Genomic DNA, 25,914 nt, shown 5'->3' with positions numbered 1-25,914 from the left:
CCCCCGTAGGGATTTGGCTATTAATAATAATAATCTTCGACCTCATCTGGCTGTTGTTGGATGCCGTCCTTGTTTTTGCTAATAGGGTGACATGTAAATCTGCACTATTATTTATTGTCGTTGATGATTTCAAATAAATATTTGTTATTGGATGTATAATTAATATGTATTTTCTTAAGATAGGTCACTCTCTCATGAACATATAAAAAAGGCCCTGAGTCACTAGATGGTACTATACTTCATCTAGGCACCACAGATGCTTTCCTCAGGTATCGGACCGTTGCTGGCGTTGTCAGGCTGCCGAGGGGACCCTACTCCTCATCTTTTGATCCTGCCCATTGTTGACGAATTTCTGGTCGGGAATTCGGAGGATTACCCAGACATTTACTGACTATCCGATTCTAAACTATCCTGCCTTTTTCTTGTTGCAGCTTTCAGATATCCCAGCCTCTTCCTACAAGAAGTCGATTCTTAGGCATTTCCTTACCGCTGCCAGTTCCTGTATCCCCCTCTGCTAAAAGTGCTCGCCCCCCCCCCCCCCCCCACGGTTGCGAGTTGGGTGCATAGAGTGGAGGATATCAATAGGATGGAGGACCTGGTCCTGTTATCCCGACACCAACACGAGAAGTATGCAGCACTCTGGCAAAACTGGGACCTGTTTGTTGTATCTGAGGAGGGAGCTGCACTTTTGAGTACGCAGTCGCCCCCTACATAGTGCACTCGCCTCCCTGTCGAGGTCATCTCCTGTCGATCACCCTCTTTGCCTTGTGGTTGTCCATATTGCCCTCCCCCCACCTCCTTTTGCCTTTCCCTCTCCTCTCTGCCCCCATTAGTTTCACCCTCCCCTACTCTGCTCCATCTTTACTTACTTCCCTCTGTCCTTTTCTTTCTTTTTTTTCCCACTTTGACAAAGGAGGTCAAAATTACGGGTGGTGGAAGTTTGAGTTCCATCAATACTGCAATGTTGTTATTTGCAAGTATGTTTTCTGTTATGTTCATGTTTGACATTTAAATTGTATTGCTTGCATTTTCTTCAGGTTGTCTTACCTTCTCTGCCTTAATAAAAATCTTATATTTGAAAAGAGGCCCTGAGGAAGCATCTATGCGAAACACGTCAACCTTTTCCCTGGACTGTTATGTTTTGAAATATGTGGTGAATTATTCACACTATATATTACTACTATGAGAGATGTAACTTTACACTAGAGATTGTTATCCTATAGTATTTTCAATTTTAGCAATTTTATGTCTAATCAAGTTTTTGTGATTTTAAATGTTGGATTTTTCCCGGTACCAGTAAAGTCTGATTTTTTCTTTTCTTTTTGGTTTGAGGTGAAGCTTCCCTTTACAAAGAATACCCAAGCACCCAGTCACATGCAATAAAAAGAAAAAAAAATGCATTGTTTCTTTGCACATGATTGGATGATGGAAGTCAGCAGAACTCTCCTTCATTTACTAAGCTGTGGAGCAACTGCACCTGCAGAGTGCAACTTCCTTTAAAAAAGTGCACAGTCTATTTGCCTTAACCACTTAAGGCCCGGAGGATTTGGCTGCTCAAAGACCAGGCCCTATTTTGCGATTCGGCACTGCATGACTTTAACGGACAATTGCGCAGTCGTGCAACGCTGTACCCAAAGAAAATTGATGTCCTTTTTTTCCCCACAAACAGAGCTTTCTTTTGGTGGTATTTTATCACCTGTGCAATTTTTACTTTTTGCGCTATAAACAAAAAAAGAGCGACAATTTTGAAAAAATAACAATATTTTTCACATTTTTTATTTGAAATTCTCAAAAAAAAAGTAAAAATTATTTTTTTTTAACATTTTAGGCCAATTTGTTTTCTGCTACATATTTTTGGTAAAAAAAAAATCGCAATAAGCGTATTTTTATTGGTTTGCGCAAAAGTTATTGCGTTTACTAACTACGGGAAAGATTTATGTCATTTTTATTGTTTTTTTTTTAACTAGTAATGGCGGCGATCTGCGATTTATTTTGCCGGACTGCGACATTGCGGCAGACAGATCGGATCCTTGACTGACATTTTTGACACTTTTGGGGGTACCAGTGACATTACTACAGTAATCAGTACTATCAATATGCACTGTTACTGTAAAAATGACACTGGCAGGGAAGGGGTTAACTTTATTAGTGATCAAGGGGTTAAGTGAGTCCCTAGGGGCGTGATTCTAACTGTCAAGGGGCGTGGCTTGTTAGATCATAACAGAGACATATGATCCTACATAGCAGGATCGCATAGCCTCTGTCATGATCTAAGAGAGAATGACAGATGGCTGTGTTTACATCACGAGTGACCGGCGGACATTCTAGAGGCTCGTGGGCGAGTGACGTACCCCTACGTCACTTTGCCCAGGAGGGCTGACCGCCATAGTCGTGCGGCGGTCGGCAAGTGGTTAAGTAAATCAACCTCAGTACGTTAGTGATACTACTGGTCCTGTTTTGGAATATCTGCAAAACATAAGTTATATACAGTGCTTTGTGAAAGTATTCGGCCCCCTTGAACTTTGCGACCTTTTGCCACATTTCAGGCTTTAAACATAAAGATATAAAACTGTAATCTTTTTGTGAAGAATCAACAACAAGTGGGACACAATCATGAAGTGGAACGAAATTTATTGGATATTTCTTTTTTTTTGTTTAAAAACGTTTATTGAAAAGTTTTAAATACAACAAAGTGAAATAGCAGTTAGTATTAGAATTTTACAATGCATTAAATCTATGCATATTCGTCACAACAGAATAATATATAAAAATAACAGGATTCTCTTCTGGAACATGTGTGTGTTTTTTTTTCCTAAATAATTAAATAGAAAAAATAAAGGTATCAGAAAAATATCACATTATCAAAAATATCTTATGGATGGTATAAGTCTCAAATAATATCAAAGCAATCAACAGACCTAAGTGTGCTCTCCAAAATATGAGAAGCGTCATAGTTAGAGGTCTAACTAAATATCATCTAAATATCAAAAAAACATTTGACCTAAAATGGAACCCATGGTTTCTTTATAAGTGCTCCTTAATCTCATAATTTATTGGATATTTCAAACTTTTTTAACAAATAAAAAACGGAAAAATTGGGCGTGCAAAATTATTCAGCCCCCTTAAGTTAATATTTTGTAGCGCAACGATTTGCTGCGATTACAGCTGTAAGTCGCTTGGGGTATGTCTCTATCAGTTTTGCACATCGAGAGACTGAAATTTTTGCCCATTCCTCCTTGCAAAACAGCTCGAGCTCAGTGAGTTTGGATGGAGAGCATTTGTGAAAAGCAGTTTTCAGTTCTTTCTACAGATTCTCAATTGGATTCAGGTCTGGACTTTGACTTGGCCATTCTAACACCTGGATATGTTTATTTGTGAACCATTCCATTGTAGATTTTGCTTTATGTTTTGGATCATTGTCTTGTTGGAAGACAGATCTCCGTCCCAGGTCTTTTGCAGACTCCATCAGGTTTTCTTCCAGAATGGTCCTGTATTTGGCTCCATCCATCTTCCCATCACTTTTAACCATCTTCCCTGTCCCTGCTGAAGAAAAGCAGGCCCAAACCATGATGCTGCCACCACCATGTTTGACAGTGGGGATGGTGTGTTCAGGGTGATAAGCTGTGTTGCTTTTACGCCAAACATAACGTTTTGCATTGTTGCCAAAAAGTTTGATTTTGGTTTCATCCGACCAGAGCACCTTCTTCCACGTTTGGTGTGTCTCCCAGGTGGCTTGTGGCAAACTTTAAACAACACTTTTTATGGATATCTTTAAGAAATGGCTTTCTTCTTGCCACTCTTCCATAAAGGCCAGATTTGTGCAGTATACGACTGATTTTTGTCCTATGGACAGAGTCTCCCACCTCAGCTGTAGATCTCTGCAGTTCATCCAGAGTGATCATTGGCCTCTTGGCTGCATCTCTGATCAGTCTTCTCCTTGTATGAGCTGCAAGTTTAGAGGGACGGCCAGGTCTTCATAGATTTGCAGTGGTCTGATACTCCTTCCATTTCAATATTATCGCTTGCACAGTGCTCCTTGGGATGTTTAAAGCTTGGGAAATATTTTTGTATCCAAATCCGGCTTTAAACTTCTCCACAACAGTATCTCGGACCTGCCTGGTGTGTTCCTTGTTCTTCATGATGCTCTCTGCGCTTTAAACAGACCTCTGAGACTATCACAGTGCAGGTGCATTTATACAGAGACTTGATTACACACAGGTGGATGCTATTTATCATCATTAGTCATTTAGGTCAACATTGGATCATTCAGAGATCCTCACAGAACTTCTGGAGAGAGTTTGCTGCACTGAAAGTAAAGGGGCTGAATAATTTTGCACGCCCAATTTTTCAGTTTTTTATTTGTTAACAAAGTTTGAAATATCCAATAAATTTCGTTCCACTTCATGATTGTGTCCCACTTGTTGTTATGGGGGTGGTAGTGCGCTTCAGGGGCTAGGTGTTTTATAAATCTCTAAATTTGATTGGTGAGTGTGTATAAAATATGGGTGTGTGTGTCAATAAATACTATTTTGAGGAAAGTGCTGAGTGCTGAAATATTACAGATGTGCTATATTGTTGAAAAATTTATGAATCAAAGTGCGTAGTGTTACCAAAAAAAATCTGTGAAACCTCGATCGATATATATCAACTTGATATCCAAATACACTGACAGTGTTTGTTACACAAATTCAATGAATAAATATACCATCAATACCATACATCATCATAAAGGGGTGAATAAATCAGATAAATCGATCGATAAAAATTGGATATATATAGGTGCTCATTTAAAGTGCTGCATGCCTCCTACAATCACCTTATAAAATCTTCCAAAGTGCTCGCAATAAGTGAAACTAAAATGAATAAATACAGTAGAAATACATATATATATATATATATATAAAATCGTTTCCAAAAATAAAGTCCAAAGTGTTCCAAATTATAATAGGCGTTCTTGCTCTTTATGGGCGTGCTTAAATGTGAATAAAATGACTTAATGTCCTCCACCTTGTGTGTCACCTCTATGTGCACTAAACTCTCACCTTAAAGGCAAGAAAGATATGCCTCTGGTATATATCCAGACTATGGGTAGATGTTGCTCCCTTTGGCCTCTGTTCGTTTTGAATCCAGGTCACCGGTGCTATTTCCCCTTCAGTTAGAGTATCCTGGACTCCTATCCGTAGATGACCGATTCGGTCCACTTTCTTTGTACTATCCTCCTTGTTTGGCTCAAAAACAAAGGACTATCATGGTGCAGTAAATCTATACTTTTATTGCCATATACGTAGATATGCACTTACAGTGTTTAGAAGATCAATCAGCATAAACCACAACAACCGCCGCTGTGGAGATAGAGTTCCGTTCGTAACGTCACTTCCGGGTATAGGGCACAAGTGTCCCACTTGTTGTTGATTCTTCACAAAAAATTACAGTTTTATATCTTTATGTTTGAAGACTGAAATGTGCCAAAAGGTCGCAAAGTTCAAGGGGGCCGAATACTTTCTCAAGGCACTGTATTTTACATGCATAGGTAGTAGGGAAATTGCCAGATTCTAATGCTTAGTGATTCATGATATTATAAAAATCTAAAGTATTTATAGCATAAACAAAAATAAAATTAGGTGCGCTAACAAAATGTGAAATGTGGACTGCTGGAACAAAATAAACCCTGAACACTGGGGGCAAAGAATTATGGGAAATAAATAAGTGCACTGTCATAGAAATGAGGAAAAAAACTTTCACCTATGTGAACCAAAAATAATTGCTAAATAACTAAAGCATATGGTAAAATATCTGACATACAGAATATAAATGTAAATATGTGCTCATCAATTGTTAAAAAATCAAACTCTTTAGACAATGCACCTGTCTTTATAATAATTAACAGTAACAGTAACATATACTGTACCTATCTATTAAAGGGTTTTCAATAATGTAGACGTTCCTGAACTCATAGTATTACAATATGATATTCATCTCTAGTACCTCATTACAAAGTTTTGGTGCTAGAGAGTCAAGGGTACAAATTAAATATATCTCTTTATTACATAATCTGTTAAACCAGCAAATGATCCTCCACTTGGTAACTTTGTGATCACCCAAACGTTGAGATCCTCTGTGGATTTATTGTGTTTTAAAGTGAAATGTCTGGGGACACTATGATCTATGTCCCCCTGATCTTTTAACATGCTTTGCTCACTAAACCTCCTATACACTGTCCTAATAGTGTGACATACAGTATCTCACAAAAGTGAGTACACCCCTGACATTTTTTGTAAATATTTTATTATATCTTTTCATGTGACAACACTGAAGAAATTACACTTTGCTACAATGTAAAGTAGTGAGTGTACAGCTTGTATAACAGGGTAAATTTGCTGTCCCTTTAAAATAACTCAACACACAGCCATTGATGTCTAAACCACTGGCAACAAAAGTGAGTACACCCCTAAGTTAAAATGTCCAAATTGGGCCCAAAGTGTCAATATTTTGTGTGGCTACCATTATTTTACAGTACTGCCTTAACCCTCTTGGGCATGGAGTTCACCAGAGCTTCACAGTTTGCCACTGGAGTCCTCTTCCACTCTTCCATGACGACATTACAAAGCTGGTTGATGTTAGAGACCCTATGCTCTTCCAACTTCCGTTTGAGGATGCCCCATAGATGCTCAATAGGGTTTAGGTCTGGAGACATGCTTGGCCAGTCCATCACCTTTACCCTCAGCTTCTTTAGCAAGGCAGTGGTTGTCTTCGAGGTGTATGGAAGTAAGCAGAACTCTGTTTGGGGTCGGTATGATGTTGGAATACTGTCCTGCGGCCCAGTCTTCGAAGGGAGGGGATCATGCTCTGCTTTAGTAGGTCACAGTACATGTTGGCATTCATGGTTCCCTCAATGAATTGTAGCTCCCCAGTGCCAGCAGCCCCAATCTTTGACACTCCCACCACCATGCTTAACTGTAGGCAAGACACACTTGTCTTTGTACTCCTAACCTGGTTGCCGCCACATGCGCTTGATACCATCTGAACCAAATAAGTCTCATCAGAACACAGGACATGGTTCCAGTAATCCATGTCCTTAGTCAGCTTGCCTTCTGCAAACTGTTTGGGGGCTTTCTTGTGCATCGTCTTTAGAAGTGGCTTCCTTCTTCTACGACAGCAATGCAGACCAATTTGATGCAGTGTGCGGCGTATGGTTTGAGCACTGACAGGCTGACCTCCCACCCTTTCAACCTCTGCAACAATGCTGGCAGCACTCATACGTCTATTTCCCAAAGACAACCTCTGGATATGACGCTGAGCATGTGCACTCAACCTCTTTGGTCGACCATAGCGAGGCCTGTTCTGAGTGGAACCTGTCCTGTTAAACCGCTGTATGGTCTTGGCCACCATGCTGCAGCTCAGTTTCAGGGTCTTGGCAATCTTCTTATAGCCTAGTGCATCTTTATGTAGAGCAACAATTCTTTTTTCAGATCCTCAGAGAGTTTTTTGCCATGAGGTTCCATGTTGAACTTCCAGTGACCAGTATGAGAGAGTGAGAGCGATAACACCACATTTAACACACCTGTTCCCCATTCACACCTGAGACATTGTAACACTAACGAGTCACATGACACCGGGGAGAGAAAATGGCTAATTGGGCCCAATTTGGACATTGTCACTTAGGGGTGTACTCACTTTTGTTGCCAGCAGTTTAGACATTAATAGCTATGTGTTGAGTTATTTTGAGGGGACAGCAAATTTACACTGTTATACAAGCTGTACACCCACTACTTTACATTGTAGCAAAGTGTAATTTCTTCAGTGTTGTCACATGAAAAATATAATAAAATATTTACAAAAATGTGAGGGGTGTACTCACTTTTGTGAGATACTGTATATAACTAGATGTAGCTAATATCCCAAGTATAGTGGAGGATCTTCTTCAATAGGTGTAGTTAGTCTTTGCTATATGATGGCAATGATTGTACTAACGACTGCAAAAAATAATCAATATTTTTTTGTTAATCATTAGTGTGGCTCTCCATCAATGCTTTGATTGGTTTCCCTGTGTGATTATTCCTATCTTTATGCATTTTTGGAATATGGTAAAAAATATGGTGTTTTCAGGTCACCAGTCGCTTAGCAGGTTCCCAGTCACAGAAGTATAAGTGGCGAAAATAATTATTTGATCCCTTGCAGATTTTGTAAGTTTGCCCACTCACAAAGAAGTTGAGGGTCTATAATTTTTATCATAGGTATATGTTAAATGATAGAGACAGAATATTACCATATTAACCAAAATCCAGAAAAAACATATGATTTGTTAAAGAACACATGTTATAAATTGAGTTGCAGTTCAGTAAAATAAGTATTTGATCCTTAAGCAAAACATGACTTACTACTTGGTGGAGAAACCCTTGTTGGCAAGCACAGAGGTAAGTCTTTTCTTGTAGTTGGTTACCAGGTTTGCACACATCTCAGGAGGGAATTTGGTTCACTATTCTTTACAGATATTCTCTAAATCCTTAAGGTTCCTTGGCTGCCACTTGGCAACTCCAATTTTCAGCTCCATCTATACATGTTTTTATAGGATTAGGGTCTGGAGCCTGGCTAGGCCACTCCATTACCTTAATGCGCCTCTTTTCCTTAAACCACTCCTTTATTGCCTTGGGGGTATGTTTTGTGTCATTGGCATGCTAGAAGACCCATCCATGAACCATCGTCAGTGTTCTGGCTGAGGGAAGAAGGTGATGATCCAAGATTTTACGATACATGGCCCTGTCTATTGACCCCTTAATGCAGCAAAGTCAGCCTGTACCCTTATCAGGGAGCAGCCCCAAAGCATAATGTTTCCACCTCTGTGCTTGACTGTAGGGATGGTGTTCTTAGGGTCATAGTCAGCATTTTCATTCCCCTAAACACGGCAAATCGAGTTAATGCCAAAGAGCTTCATTTTGGTCTCATCTGCCCACAGCACTTTCTCATAATCCTTCTTTGAATCATTTAGATGTTTATTTGCAATCTTTAGATGGACCTGAACATGTGCCTCCTTGTGTGTGTGTGTGTGTGTGTGTGTGTGTGGGAAGCTTGCGGGCGATGAAGGATTTCAATTCATGGCGGCGTATTGTGTTACCAATGGTTTGTTTGTTGACTGTGCTCCTAACTGCCTAGAGATCAATGACAATCTTCTCCCATGTAGTTCTAGGCTGATCCTTCACTTTTGATCATCATCTGACTCATGATCATCCTTCCCCCATGAGGCAAAATCTTGCATGGAGATCCAGACTGAGAGCGATTGATGGTTATTTTGTATTTCTTTCATTTGCGAATAATCACTCCAACAGTTGTCTCTTTTTACCAAGCTTTTTGCTGATGGTCTTTTAGCCAATTCCAGCCTTGTGCAGGTCTACAATCTTGTCCCTGATGTCCTTTGACAGCTCTTTGGTCTTGCCCATGATAGTGAGGTTTGAACGGAAGAAAGAGATTCTGTGGACAGGTGCCTTTTATACACATAACGAGTTGTTGTTAGGAGCACATTCTAAAATTGACAGGACTAATTTGTGTACTACTTGAGCACATACTGTAGCGAGTCTGTGGGAGCCAGAATTATGGTTGGTTGGTAGGGGATCAAATACGCATTGTACTCACTGAACTGCAACTCAATTTATACCATTTTTATCATGTGTCTCTATCATTTAAAATACATCTGTAACGGATCCCCAAGACCTCGACCAAGTATTTCCGTCTTAGGTCTCCCGAATCCCACGTGATGCAGCGACTATGGCCCCCATCTTCCCCCCAAACATCAGCCTAAGCTCGATGAAGGGTAAAACAAAGACTCTTTATTCAACAACTCACTTCCTATATATACAGTCTTAGGTGCTTGATTATATCATGCAAATGTATTGTATACCGAACATAATTAACATACCTGGCCATCTGGACAGAAACAATAGGAGTGACACTGCAGGCTCAGTCAGGATTAGCATTATCATAATTGACTCAACAAACAACAAACCCAAAACATAGCCGAATACGCATTCCTAGAAATGTGAACACACACCACCTCTAAACAGATGAAAGCAGAAGACATAGGCTGAGACTTATGTCGTTAGCATCTGTTTAGTCTCTCATTGTGTGAAGTCCTTTGTTGTAATAGGCAGCTTAGGCCCAGAGTCTGTGTCTCTTGGGGTGACGTGGACTTGAATTCAAAGTAACATTACTCCAAGGGTCCCCCAGTATACACCCCCACACAGAGCCATGCTCCCCTACAAGCCAGGGCCCATAGTCTGTGGGCAGGAGGCTGGCCTCCACACTCCTCCAGTAGCCCATGGGGAACGTCCCAGCAAATGGACGTTCGTCACAACATCTATGAGAACAATTATAGACCATTCATTTCTTTGTAAGTGGGGAAACTTACAAAATCTGCAGGGGATCAATTATTTATTTTCTCCACTCTAGCACTCTGTTTCCAAAGTGTGTCTTGCCTCTCACTCCAACTCACAGACACCTGCTGGCTTTTTCCGCCTCCTTTCTAAGCCTTCTTTGTCAGTGGGTTAACCCTTTCAGGACCAAAGTCCCTGTAATCAGAGTTGGAGGCTCCAAAACTGCATTTAAATTTCCCCCTTAGGGGCGTGTCCAAGATGGCGACCGAAGCAGAGGTATAGTAAGAGCGCTCCCCTGACCTACCTAGCAATTATCCTGCTTTATGCTGCCCTGCCTATCCCTGACTTCTCTAAAGCACTCCGGTTGGTTCCTGGACCTGCTATGACCAGAGGGCACCCATCCTCAGTGTCCCCGAAATACGCTGCCCGCAACACCGACTGGTGCGATCGCTGGGCCTCGTGTGCCTTCCAATATGGCGACTCAGACTGAGGATGCAGACCCGGCGCTCCGAGAGAAGGACAACTTTGCTGTCCTAATGCAGGCAATCCCGACTTGTCAGACTACCTTAACGGGCAAAATAGACTCGGTGCAGCTGGACATCGGCCAGATCCGCAGAGATATAGACAATTTTAGAACAAGGTGTCGTGTGAGTGATGACGAAGACACGCCGCGAGACCACACGGCATCCCTCCAGCACTGCACACTAAGGTAAAGGCGCTGGAGTTTCGGGCGGAGGACTCTGAAAACCGCAACAGGAGGAACAACTTGCAGATCCTGGGTCTACCTGAGGTGTCTGAGGACCCGAATCCTGCAGCTTTCACTGAACAACTTCTTTATACTCTGCTTCCCCAGGCGGCCTTCTCACCATTTTTTGCGGTGGAACGCGCCCACAGGATGCCCGCGGCCCATGGAGTTCCTGGTGCCCAAACACGCACGTTCATCCTGCGGCTTCTGAATTTTCGGGACAGGGATCTGGTCCTATGGAAAAGCAGGAAGCTTGACTATCTACGCTTCGAGGGAGCCAGACTGATGATCTTCCCGGATTTCTCGGTTGAAACGCAAAAATTGCGCAAATCCTTCGATCATGTGAAACTTACCTTGCGGCAGAGAGGCCTGAAACATTGCATGTTGTTCACAACCCTCCTGGGGGTGCAGGACGGGGAAGCTCTTTGCTTCTTCACATCTCTGGAGGAGGCTGCTGCCTGACTGAAGCCCCTGCATAGACACTAGAACCTATTGGGAACAGTTATTCTACTCCTTGCTACCTCTTCCTCTGAGGGATGCTATTACTGATAAAATCTCTGCCGATGCTGAGATACTGTGAACCCTGAGAGATCTACTGAGGATTACACCTACTTCTTCTTTACAATTTATTTTCATCTATTATTTTTCTACTGTCTTCTGCGTTGATGGGGTTGTCCGGCTGCCCATACCAATACTTTTGACTGTGCCTGAGGGCTCTACCCTGGCTACAGCCTTCTTGTTGCCCATGTTTGGTTGTCCTGCATTTCTTGGAGGGTTAGGGAAAATATGTTGTTTAAAAGAATGGGTAGTGTCGCGCTCAAACATAAAGTGCTTGTGCAGATATTTAAACCTTAATTCAAAAATTAAAAATACATGATAGGTGACAATCTAAAAAATCAATCAATCTGTGCTCAATATTGTAAAGTGCAAACAGTCCATATGCAGCATCAAACAGTCCACATCTCTTTGGTGTCACACAAATTAGCAGAGACTTGATGTTAGTGCAGATTAACCTTCACCTCCACACTTCACCCAGTGATCTAGTAAGGTACTCCTTACCGGAAATATATGACCCCTTAATTATAGGGGGTCACATAGGCAATATCTCCACTCAGTACACACGATCCTCAGCTCCTCTGTTACACAGTGGGTAATCCAGCATCAAGCCCTTATAGTGTAGCTCGGATCAGGTGGAAAACATGGGTGGGACAAAAAGGAGACTCTCATGGTGCAGTACATCTAAACATATCGCTTTATTTAAAAAGTATTGCACTTACTCGAATCACCATAAAACAATCGCCTTTCTCATAAAAACATCCAGCGAGGGTTGTGAGCACTACCCTCGCTGGATGTTTTTATGAGAAAGGCGATTGTTTTATGGTGATTCGAGTAAGTGCAATACTTTTTAAATAAAGCGATATGTTTAGATGTACTGCACCATGAGAGTCTCCTTTTTGTCCCACCCATGTTTTCCACCTGATCCGAGCTACACTATAAGGGCTTGATGCTGGATTACCCACTGTGTAACAGAGGAGCTGAGGATCGTGTGTACTGAGTGGAGATATTGCCTATGTGACCCCCTATAATTAAGGGGTCATATATTTCCGGTAAGGAGTACCTTACTAGATCACTGGGTGAAGTGTGGAGGTGAAGGTTAATCTGCACTAACATCAAGTCTCTGCTAATTTGTGTGACACCAAAGAGATGTGGACTGTTTGATGCTGCATATGGACTGTTTGCACTTTACAATATTGAGCACAGATTGATTGATTTTTTAGATTGTCACCTATCATGTATTTTTAATTTTTGAATTAAGGTTTAAATATCTGCACAAGCACTTTATGTTTGAGCGCGACACTACCCATTCTTTTAAACAATTGTTCAGCACCTTGCTTTTTTGTTGCCGCTCACTACAAGGAAGCAATTCCTGTAAATAATTAATATTTATTAATTATTAATATTTATATTCACATATAATTTGTATTTATTGATAATATATTTACATTTATACATATATACACGGTTGAACCACTTGCGCGGTTTTTGGTTTGCACCAAACCCCCCTCTTTTTCTGAGGGAAAATATGTTGCTAATGTCTGTGGCCCTGTTCATAACCCTAATAGTTTTTGCAACTGGTGCTGCTACTACAAACTGTGCCCCCAGACTCAGTCTGGATGAACATTCTCCTGTGGGGGGGTAAATGTTCTTCTGTGTGGGATTCATATGCTGTGTCCTCTGGGCACCTGTTGGTATACAGCTCCTCACTGACCTATGGTCATGTTCTGTTTGGGATTTCATGCGCACCTGAGTTCTTGGGGGGCACGGGGTGGGGGGGAGGGGTGTGGGATGGGATGTTCAAGTTACTTTATCTTTTTGTTGATAATGTTTTTTTTATTTTTTAACTTTTGTGACAAGGTATGTATGTGCATTGTGCTCTAAATGTGGTCCCGTAATGGATCCACTTTACTTTCATGTGTATACTGGATGATGGACTGGGGGCTGCACTTCTCATCTTGGGCCTGGGGGGCATCCAGCTGCAGAGGGATGGTCCTCATACATACTTTCCTTGATATGGCCTCCTTAAAATTGAGTGCTCGCCCTAAAAAAAAAAAACATGGGTGGGGTCTTATTATCACTCCACCTTCACCTCACATTCTTGTGGGGTCAGCATACTGATTCATAGTACCCTCTCTTTTGAGTTGCTGGATCTCCGCTAGACGGCAAATATTATTCATGCCCTCTGTGCCCATTTTGACATGGTTATTGTTGGCCTGTATGTACCACCGCCTGTGACATTAACAGTTCTGCAAAAAATCCAGGGAATTGTGGCTCAGTACCCCACCACTAATGTGATACTGGCGGGGGACTTTAATATGCCCCCTAATCCTGATCTGGATAAAATGCACCCTGATGTAGAGGAGCGTTGGGCGGAGACGTTTGACCTACATGATGTATGGCGGTAGAAAAACCCCACTGTACGTCAGTACACCTGTCATTCAGCCACCCATGCCATTTTCTCACACATTGATCTGATTTTCGTCAGCGGCTCCTTTCTGCCTCGGGTGGTGGAGACAGCCATTCTTCCGCGTGGCATTTTGGACCATGCTCCAGTACTGGTGGGCCTTAGTACTGACTCGGCGGGGGGGTCAGGGCATGTGGAGGCTCTCGCGGTATTGGATTTTAGATGAAAATTTGGAGCCGTTGATGTCATCTGAGCTAAAGGAGTACTGGGTACATAATGATCACACCTCAACTCCGGCCGTAGTGTGGGATGCCTTTAAGGCTTACGCTAGAGGAAGGTACCAATTTAATTTCACTAAAATTAGGAAGGAATCTCGCATCCTGCAGTCTGAAGCCGAAGCACGTGCTTGATCGCTGGAGGCGAGATACTCAACCTCATTAGATAGGAGCATCTATGCTCATATGTTGATGGCCTACCCTGAGTTAACATTGCTCCGCGCCAACTCTTGTAGACGGTTCCTTCTCTCTCAATCTCACCGCATATTTGAACAGGGAGAGCATCCGGGCAGGCTTCTTGCCTGGCTAGCAACAGAAAGGCTGAGCAGTTCTTGTATAGCCAACATTAGATAAGCAAACGGGGATCTGATCTCTGAGCCTCTACAGATCAATAAACGATTTGAGGAATATTATGCTAATCTATATACATCCAGAATGACCTACTCGTCTGAGGAGCTGTCTTCATATTTGGATGAGGTTAATTTCCCGACCCTTACTGCTAAAAAAGGCCCAATTGCTGGATGCACCTGTCTCACTAAAAGAAGTTAGGGAGGCAATCAAATCTATGAAGGCTGGTAAGACCCCGGGACCTGACAGACTCCCCAAGGAGTTTTATACAACTAATTTGTAAATTGTTAGCCCCTATTACTTTGCAAAGATTTGTAAGGCCCTAGATCCGCACTCTCTGCCGCCCTCCATGGTGGAAGCGGTTATAGTTGTTTTGCCCAAGCCTGCGAAGGACCCCGAATTGTGCTCCTCCTATAAACCAATCTCACTACTTAATGTAGATGCTAAAATCCTGACTAAAGTATTGGCCGAGTGTCTGACCTCTGTTATCCTTTCTCTGATGCATGGTGACCAAACCGGCTTCATGCTGGGTAAGGGTATGGATGTAAATATCAGTCGCCTCCATACCAACATAGCCCACTTTTGAGCAAAAGAAGCGCCGGGAGTGGTGGCCTCCCCAGACGCGGAAAAGGCCTTTGACTCGGTGGAGTGGGAGTATTTGTGGCAGGTGCTTGCTTGGTTTGGCTTTGGCCCTAAGTTCATTGCCTGGATTCAGCTACTATATAAGACCCCTGTAGCCCGGGTGTGCACCAATGATATACTGTCTCCATTTTTCTGGCTTGGCAGGGGAACGAGACAGGGCTGCCCCTTGTCTCCCAGGTTGTTTGCCTTAGCTATGGAGCCCATGGTGATCTTACTTCGCTCTGCGGATGCTGTGGTGGGGATGGGCTTGTGGTGGGACCCCTAATGGAACAAATATCACTATATGCAGATGATACCCTCCTGTATTTGAGTGACGCCACACGCTCTCTTAGTGCAGCATTGACGGTTATTGACAGATATGGTGAGTTTTCTGGGGTAAGAATTAACTGGAGTAAGTTGAGTGTGTCCCCTCCTACTAACTCGCCCTGCCCCCTTCCCAGGGGGTCCCCCTACAGTGGGTTTCCCACTTTAGATACCTTGGTGTCACGATTCGCAATGACATTTTATACTACCTAGCGAACAATTTGTATCCAGTTCTGCAGCAGCTAATCACTAAATTCCAGATATGAAAGACACTTCCTTTGATGCCAGTAGGACGAGTAAATTTAATAAAAAAAATAAATTTCTTCCAAAATTTCTATATATCTCTAGGAACAACCCAATCCCCATCCTGGCCGCATTCTTCCACAAGTTGGATGGGGTAATTTCCTCTTTTATCTGGGCCTGGGCAGTCCCTAGGGTAGCTAAGCATAAACTAGAGCTTCCTCCATCAGCGAGTGGACTTGCACTACCTTGTTTTAAAAAATATTACTGGGCAGTGGTGCTGGTTACAGTCCGTTGGTGGTTTGCTCAACCTAGGTCTAACCTTGCGGTTAATCTGGAGGCCACAATAATGGGATTCTATTATGCTCTAACTAATATGGTCTATAGGGGGACGAGGGATACCCCACAGGCAACAACCTCCATGCGGACAGTGGTAAGGGTGTGGGAACAAGTGGGGGTGATCATGGGAGCAAATGGCACTGTTTCGCCACATACTCCACTATGGGGCAGCCCTAAGCTACCGCATCTCAGATCTATCCCTGACCCTAGTGTGTGGGCCAGGTATGGCATTGTAAAATTACAGCAGATCATGCCGTCCGGTACTTTGCTCCCTTCCCTGACCTAAAGGCAAAGTTTCAGCTCCCCTCTTGGATGTTATTTAGATATTTACAACTAAAACACACAGTACAGGCTCAATTCCCCGAACCGGTCACTATGGCTCCTCATAGAGTGGAGATGTTCTTTATCACTCGTAATGCAGACAAAATGTTATCCTCCATCTACCTCCGTATTGTGAGCGGAGAGACGGACAGAAACCCTCTCCTATTCCGCTCCTGGAGGGAAAACATTCCTGACCTCTCAGAGGAGGAGTGGGACATGGGATTACAAAAATGTATACCTATGGTGATTTCGTCTAGGGACAGATTTATCCAAATCAAATTCCTACATAGAGCATACTACACAGGCAATGGGGACGTATTTCCATGCTATTTGGGAATGTCCGATCATCCAGGATTTTTGGAAGGCACTTGGGAGGGACATTAATGAGGTTGCGGATCTTTGTGTGCCATTGGGCCCGAAAGTGCTCCTCTTGGGTATCCGTGACTCAGGCTACGTGACTCAGGCTACGCATACAAGGCTACTGATATTTTATTTATGTTTCTATGCTATGAAAGTTATTCTGCAAAATTGGAAACTGATTGCTCCCCCTATAGTCGCACAGTGGCGCCAGTTGGTGGACTCAGTCCTTCCTTTATATAAACTAACTAACATGGGACGCAAATGTCCTCAGAAATTTGGGGAAATCTGGAATGGGTGGGTGGTGGCTAAATCACTGCACCTCTAACCTGCTCTCCTCAACGTAAGATTCGGGGACCTAGGGGTCATGGTTGTAGTTAGGATGTAAAGGGTTATGTGGCTCTAATTGATGGCCTGGGGTTCACCATTGATACTTAAATACACTCTGACTATACAGCTCTTGAGTTCTCTACATTATCCCTTCTAGCATCCAGTGGAATGCATATGGAAGTATTTGTACATTATGTGTTTTTGTATGATGCAATATGCCTCATTGTTTGTAAACTGATTCTATGTATACCTTTTTCATTAATAAAACCTTTCTGTTAAAAAAAAAACTGCCCCCTTAGAGGCGCCACAAATCAAATAACAGGGAAACCAACCTGTGTTCCAGAACCCATTCCTGGCATCCTGTACAAAAAATAAACAAGTAGAATTAGAAATAGTAAACATCCCTAATCAATAGAGTAGTAAACAGCCCTACCGTGTTTCCCTGAAAATAAGACCGGGTCTTATATGAATTTTGGCACCAAAAGACACAGTAGGGCTTATTTTGGGGTAGGTCTTAACATGTAATGTGCTGTCTTCTCTCCCCCCTCTCCCTCCTTGCCTGTCAGGAATCCCCTGTGTGAACCAAGTAAAAGTGTTCTCCCAGACTGATTTCTAGCGCTAAGCCTATTAATTGAGTAAGACTTCTCTGCAAATCTTTGCTTTTGTTTCCTGAGATAAGGCTATCATCATTGATATCTGAGTATATTGACATAAATAAAAACCTATGTACATCTATACAATAATCTCATAACAATTCTGTTGGTATGAACTGCCTATATTTGTTTAAAAGTCTTATATGAGTTGTTCCATGTAAGTGCATTGAACAGATACATGATATGCTTGCAGCATTCTCTACATTAAATTGACCAGTGTTGTATCAATTTGTCTAGCCTGCATAATAACATACCAGCGCCTGTCTCATGTGCGTCATCAAATCAAGCAGTCCAATCATAAAGTGACTACTGTTTACGTCTGCAGATTTATAATGCACAGCCAAGTAGTTTGCAACCTATCACTATTTGCCACTTTATGTTTTCAGACACTCATATTAGATTAAATGAAGGGAACTGTCAATTACATGTTTTTTTTTTTTTTTCTAAACAATACATATATAAATAACATATATATATTTACCATTATGTCATGTCTAGCATCCAGTATTTGTTGCAATGAATACAGGCACATACAATACCTATGTCATGATACTGGTCAGTAGTATAAGAAAGTATCACTGGTGTAACCCTTACTATTATCTGCTGCAACACAGAACAACCAATCAGAATCTGATCTCACCAGAAAAACAGAAATCCGATTAACAGCTATGAACCTGCTTATTATGTGACTGATTATATCACAGTGCTTGTGATGTCACTCTGCAAGTATACATAAAAATCAGGGATGAACTTTTAGCAGAGACTTGTCCTGGAGGATGGACGGGACAGTAGATGATTAAGGACTATACAGGCAGTCCCCGACTTACGAACATCCGAGTTGCGAACGACTCCTACTTACGAACGGGGGCCGCGGGACGAACGACTCCTACTTACGAATGGGGGCGTGACAAATGACTCCTACTTACAAACGGCGGCGGCGCCCGCGTGACGTCACTGCCAGCTTCTTCCGGCTTCTTCTCGCTCCTGTGCTGGATAGCATCCATCTTAGTGCCGGCCACAACGCACGCTGCATGCACTGATTGCCCACACTGCCCAGAAGCATCCAACTGCACAGGCAGAAGCTGGTGGAACTGTCTGGAAACTGGTGAGATTACATTACTCTGTATTGGGAGCAGGACCACTGTATAGTACTTGTACTTCTAGCTATGTTGAATGTAACTATCCTTCTGGGTCTCTTTTAGCCCTTGTCCTGGATCCCATGCTGCTGGACGGCTGCTGGACTGCTCTGAGGGTCAGGGACCACTGCTGCTGCATGCTGAAGACGCATATCAAACCGACAAGCCTAGACAGTGAGTGTTTTAACGCACTATAGTACTCTACCCATTTCTCTATCGCTCATTGACAGACGTAGTCCTCGGTGATACAGCACCTTCGGGTTATGTTGCCTCCACAGGAGCAGGACTAGACAGGAAATTAAAATGCTCTGGCCACACCCTAGGGGCAGTCCCAGAGGGTATATCCTCTCTCTCTCTGCCTCAGCAAATCAGTTATTTTCTGTCTAGTTAGGAGTAAGGACCTAGATACCTTGCTGGGATCTTCGGTCCTGGCAAGATTTTTTTCTTAAAAAGATTTTTTAGACAGCTTTTTTCTCCAGTGTTCCTGTGAGATCTTCAAGCAAGAAAGCTGAACTGGGCGACGGGCTGGATGTTGAGATCCGGTGGTCACCCCAGTTCAGCCTACGAGCGCGTGCAGGCCATAGCTCCGCGCTGGGTCGGCCGCGACAAAGTCCCATTAAGGGACTGACCCCGCGAGTTAAACGTCTCGCTGAAACGCCAAAGACCATGAGTCACGGCGTCCGTATTGGTCGACAGCCCTCCCGCCCCGGTGGAGAGGGGTACTGTCAGGAGTTGGTGCCCGCCTGGTTCCGGTATGGTGAGTAGTATGTTCCCCCTTTTCCCCCTGACGGGTCTTGTGGTGAACGCGGGCCCCTCTCTGTATGGTAAGATAGAGTCCCCCTCTATCCTATAACATGGCACAGATCCCCCTACTTTGAGTGTGATTTTATGTGCAAAAAGCCAGGAGGCTTGGTTTGGGAGCTAACAATCTAATTGTATACATGTTTAAAAGATTGTAATCAGTGGCAGTCTGGGAATCTTACTGTGATAAGAATAAGGTACCTACCAGTCAGAAGCCACAGACATGTAGACTGCCTTCCTAGTCAAATCTCCAGCTATAGCAGGCCTTCCGAACGGCCATGCGGTCCGCCAGGGCCGGTACCGCCAACCACGCCAAAAATCCCCAGGCAGAGATAGTGTTGTGTGCCCTGCAGCACACCGCTATTCGGTACAGGCCGCCGCCATTTTTTTTGCTGGATTGCACGAGCCGCCATTTTGGCGTAGCCTCGTGTCTCCAGCATGGGGGCGGCCATGTTTGAGGTGATCCAAACACCTCGTGGAGCTAGGGGAGGCGCCGGAAGGCGTGCAGAGGGGCGGAGCCGCCTCCTTTCTTCCTGGGCAGCCAGCCAAAAGACTTCCTGTTTGTCAAGACAGCGCTGTAACCTGTTGCAGTTAAACTCTGAGCATCAAGTGGTGAGCCTGGGGGTCTATCTCTCTCTCTCTCTCTCGATCGATAGGGATCCCTAGCAGGTAACACTAAGGGGCTTTTGTGGCGCTGGGGGTCTGGAAAAAAAAAAAAAAAGTTTTTTATTTTTGAATTATATTATCCGGGAAGTTACTGGAATAATCATGGACCCTGCCACACAAATTCCCCCACCTGTTTCCCTCGAGGGGGCCACGGGACCCGCCGGTGCACAGAGTGTAGAGGCATTTACAGCAATTTTGGAGTCTATGGTGGCTCGGGTGGAGGCGGCCTGTCAGGGACGAGGGTCAAGGAAGCGACCCCCGCCTACCCCTATATTATCTGACACCTCTGACTCAGATTCAGAGATGGTCACTGCAGTTGCAGGTCCCTCTGCAAGGGCTGTTACCTCAGGTAAAGCTCCCTCAGACAGTGAGGAGGACGTTTCTTCTCCCGCTATAATTCAGGAAGAAGCATTGGTGGACGCACTAGTTGTGGCAGTGCAGGAAACCTTAAAACTTGAGGTTTTACCGGCAGAAGCAACTGATACAGAGATTCCTTTTGGTACTAACAAGCCCATCAAAACGGTGAAGGTTTTTCCTGTACCCAAGTGTTTTGGTAATAAGATTAAAGGAGAATGGGAGCATTCTAAACGTACCTTTACTATTTCCAAGCGTATTGCTAGACGCTATCCGTTTGAGGAATCCATCATTAAGAAATGGACGGTACCACCAGTGGTGGATCCACCTATTTCCAGGCTGAATAAAGCCACGGTTATCCCAGTGGAGGACACTTCGTCCTTTAAGGATCCGGTGGATCGAAAGATGGAAGCAGAGTCCCGCACTATCTTCTCTCTGATAGGGTCAGCATTTAGACCAGTAATTGTTATTGGTCTAGTTTCCCAGACACTTACGGAATGGGCGAGATTGGTACGCCAAGACCTTAGGGGAAAAGATATTCCCCAGGAAACATATGATTTGATGGAACAGATTATACAAGGACTACAGTTTATCTGTGACGCAGCCTTGGACACTACTCCCCTATTAGGGCATGCATCTATGTCAGCGGTAATCCTCAGACGTGTGCTGTGGTTAAAATGCTGGTCAGCTGACCTAGGTTCCAAAAAGACCTTGACGAATCTCCCCTTTCAGGGGAATCGTCTATTTGGGGCCACCCTAGATGAAATCATTAAGGATGCCACTGGGGGCAAGAGCACTTTTTTGCCACAGGCTGCTAAAGCTAAGGGACCTCGCAACAAGCGAGGACCTTTCTTTACCGCCCATAAAGGGTTCGCACGCCCGGCTGGAACAAGCGGGAAAGGCAAGACTCCTCCAGGAGGGTTCAAGAAAGGCTGGTCGGACAAACAGAGGACCAACTCAGCCAAACCCGAAGCAAAGGAGTACACAGCCTGAAGGTGCGCCCCCACCCGGTTTAAGGGTGGGGGGACGTTTTCACCGGTATTCAGGACATTAGATCGAGCATCAACTACTACTACCGGTGCGATTCTTCCCTTCCAACATTTAAGTACTACAGGGAGCGGTAGTCACCGTTCCCTGAATAGATCTTTTCCTTTACCTTTTCCTAAGATTAGTCTCTATTCCCCACAGGAATCGGATCTGGTTGACCAGACAGGCCAAGAAGCCTCTAGCCGGGTGACTTCGGTCCCTGAGGTTCAACTAGAAAAGATCACCCTTCCTGATAGCAATCAGGTATCTGATAAATGTGTGGGAACAGAAAACGACAAGACTTTCTCGGATGGTCGGGGCCAGATAGCTCTAGGGACGCCTGGTTCAGATCCAGTCAGCACCAGTGGTCCTAGAAATTCTAGGCTGGCCTCGTCAAGCCGGCCTGGCCGACTTGGACAGGCTAGTCGCAGACGTTCCGTGGGAACTTCGTCTCAGGGAGTGTCTGTGGTCTCAAAGACCAATTTACCATCGTGCTTTACAGTCGCTGGTTTTAATGGCCTGGCCATTGAGACCCAAGTACTGAAGGACAGAGGTTTGTCAGCTTCAGTCATTCCTACCCTTATTAAAGCAAGGAAAGCGACTTCCAGCAAGGTCTATTATCACACATGGAAGACTTATATTGCGTGGTGCGAATCTTTAGGATTTCCTCCACGTACCTATTCGGTGACTCGAATATTGGCTTTTTTGCAACAAGGGGTTGAGCAGAAGCTAGCCTTGAGCACCATCAAGGGTCAAGTTTCAGCATTAGCAATCTTCTTTCAGAAACCTTTAGCTACCAAGTCCTTGGTGCGGAATTTCATCCAGGGGGTGCGGCACCTGGCTCCACCAGTCCGCGCGCCCTTACCGCCCTGGGATCTTAATTTAGTTTTGTCGGTTCTACAGAAACCTCCCTTTGAAAACATCAGGGAGATTCCCTTGCTTACTTTATCCCAGAAGGTGGCCTTCTTGGTGCCTATCACTTCTGCTCGCAGGGTGTCAGAACTGGCTGCATTATCATGCCAGTCCCCATACCTAGTGATTCATAGGGATAAGGTAGTACTTCATCCTAAGCCATCCTTTCTTCCTAAGGTGGTTTCAGATTTTCATCTGAATGAAGATATTGTACTACCTTCCTTGTGTCCTCAGCCCAAGCATCATCGGGAACATGCGTTGCATTCCTTGGATGTGGTTCGGGCAATCAGGGCATACCTGAAAGCTACGGAATCATTCCGTAAGACGGATTCACTTTTTGTGATCACGGATGGCCCCAGAAAGGGTTTGCCTGCATCTGCCGCGACCATTGCCAAATGGATTAGACAGACGGTGGTACAGGCTTATTCTATTAAGGGTCAGAGTCCTCCGTTCCCTGTTAGGGCGCACTCCACTCGAGCGCTCAGTACTTCCTGGGCCTTTCGCCATCAGGCGTCAGTGGTCCAGGTATGTAAGGCGGCCACCTGGTCGTCGGTACATACCTTTACAAAATTCTATAAAATTGATGTGACGGCATCGGCGGATGCCTCATTTGGCCGCAAGGTTTTGCAGGCCGCAATTTGAGGAGACCGGTGGTCTACCTCGAGGGTTTTTTTCTGTTTGAAAAATTTCTTTTTTGTTGAGTCTCATCATTAAGGATGAGCATTGTAAACTTCTAGTTGGCACCGGTTGGGCCTTCTAGATTGGGATTTGATTTCCATTTTCCCACCCCTCATTTGTGATACTGCTCTGGGACGTCCCGAAGGTGCTGTATCACCGAGGACTACGTCTGTCAATGAGCGATAGAGAAAAATGGATTTTTGTAAAATCTTACCGTAAAATCCTTTTCTCTTAGCTCATTGACAGACGTAGTCCCCGCCCCTCTGTTTTTGAGTTGGGTTGGGTTAAAATCTCTAAAGACTGCTTTTTGACATAACTGATTTGCTGAGGCAGAGAGAGAGAGGATATACCCTCTGGGACTGCCCCTAGGGTGTGGCCAGAGCATTTTAATTTCCTGTCTAGTCCTGCTCCTGTGGAGGCAACATAACCCGAAGGTGCTGTATCACCGAGGACTACGTCTGTCAATGAGCTAAGAGAAAAGGATTTTACGGTAAGATTTTACAAAAATCCATTTTTTACAGTATTACATTGGTAGTTGGCTGGCGGCTACACTTTTTTTTTTTTTGTTCTTCTTGTTCACTTCTAGAGCACACGCACACCACTTCACATTTATTGGAACTGTCTGGAAACTCGTGAGATTACAGTACTCTGAACAGGTACAGTATTGGGAGCAGAACTGTATACCACTGTATTGTACTTGTACTTCTAGGATACTGTAGCAGGACTGTGTTGAATGCAACTATCCTTCTGGGTCTCTTTTAGCCCTTGTACTGGATCCCACGCTGCTGGACGGCTCTGAGGGTCAGGGACCACTGCTGCTGCATGCTGAAGACGCATATCAAACTGACAAGCCTAGACAGTGAGTGTTTTAACACAGTATAGTACCCATTAGAATACATTGATAGTTGGCTGGCGGCTACACTTTTTTTTGTTCTTCTTGTTCACTTCTAGAGCGCACGCACACCACTTCACATTTATTGTCTCTAACCTGCAATGATGCCAAAAAACTAATCTAATGCAAGTGCTGGTAATACAGCAAAGAAAAGAAGAACCATCACCATGGAAAATAAAGTAGAAATAATAAAGAGATCAGAGAAAGGTGAAACTCCATCATCCATTGGCAGAGCACTTGGCTACAATCGGTCAACAATTGCAACAATTTTAAAAGATAAAGCTAGAATAATGGACCATGTGAAAGGCCATACCCCAATGCATGCTACAATTATTACCAAGCAACGCAGTGGTTTAATTGTTGAGATGGAAAGGCTGCTGACAGTTTGGATAGAAGACCAAAATCAGCGTAATATGCCTATCAGCCTTTCTTTAGTCCAAGAAAAGGCTCGAAGCCTATTCAAAGATTTAAAAGCTGCCCATCCAGCAAGTGAAGAGGATTTCAATGAAGAATTTGTTGCAAGTAGGGGTTGGTTCAATCGCTTTAAAGAAAGAGCTAATTTGCATAACATTAAAGTTCAAGGTGAAGCAGCGAGTGCCGATGTAAGTGCTGCAACTGATTTTCCCAAGATATTGGAAGAAATTATTGATGATGGAGGTTATTTGCCAGAACAAATTTTTAATGTAGACGCAACAGGCTTGTTTTGGAAAAAAATGCCAGAGAGGACCTACATTTCAAAAGAGGAAAAAAGTGCACCAGGACATCAAAGGACAGGCTGACTATATTACTTGGGGGCAATGCATCTGGGGATTTAAAGCTCAAGCCTTTGCTAGTGCATCACTTCTTAAATCCGAGGGCACTACGTAATGTCACTAAGGCATCGCTTCCTGTTATTTGGAGGGCAAATTCAAAGGCTTGGGTGACAGTTGCACTCTTTGAAGAGTGGTTTTTGAACCACTTTGTCCCTGCCGTTGAACGTTATTGCATTAGCAAAAACATTCCCTTTAAAATTCTTCTTCTCCTTGACAATGCCCCTGGACATCCAAACACTTTAGCTGATATGCACCCCAATGTAAAGGTGGTATTTCTACCCCCCCAACACCACATCACTTCTTCAGCCAATGGATCAGGGAGTCATAGCCTCCTTTAAGGCCTATTATTTACGAAGGACATTCTCACAAGCTGTCAGGGCTACCCAAAATAATGAGATGACCTTAAGAGGGTTCTGGAAGAACTATAACATTTATGATGCCATCAAAAATATTGCTGATGCTTGGGATGAAGTGAAAGAAACAAATTTAAGAGGAGTTTGGAACAAATTGTGCCCCCAATTCCCACAAGAATTTCTGGGGTTTACAGATGAAGAGATCACCAGAACCAGGCAAGCTGTGGTTGCTATTGGTAATCAACTGCAGTTGGACATCAGTGAAAATGATATCATCGAGTTACTCGACTCCCATGGCAACAAACTATCTAATGAAGACCTTATTGAACAAGAGCAGCAAATGATAGCATTTAGGGAAGAAACCCAGGACCTAGAAACTCCAAAATTGAAAAAAATTTCAACAAA

At 43.6% G+C, this 25,914-nt stretch overlaps 1 protein-coding gene across 1 annotated transcript; it reads left to right on the top strand.

Annotated features, from left to right (window-relative positions):
• Positions 1-15,043: 15,043 nt before the first annotated feature.
• Positions 15,044-25,123, top strand: LOC309550604 (tigger transposable element-derived protein 1-like; the record flags this gene model as incomplete). Its single annotated transcript, XM_082250947.1, has 3 exons — positions 15,044-15,224; positions 19,082-19,189; positions 24,489-25,123. 3 exons carry the CDS (start codon positions 15,044-15,046, stop codon positions 25,121-25,123), a joined length of 924 nt encoding a protein of 307 aa, XP_082107073.1.
• Positions 25,124-25,914: the final 791 nt, after the last annotated feature.

This window comes from Pelophylax lessonae (assembly GCF_965119305.1).
Source record: "Pelophylax lessonae genome assembly, chromosome: 3".
Taxonomy (NCBI): Eukaryota; Metazoa; Chordata; class Amphibia; order Anura; family Ranidae; genus Pelophylax; species Pelophylax lessonae.
Note: the sequence above shows the minus strand (reverse complement) of the source record. Positions and strands in the feature narration are given on the sequence as shown.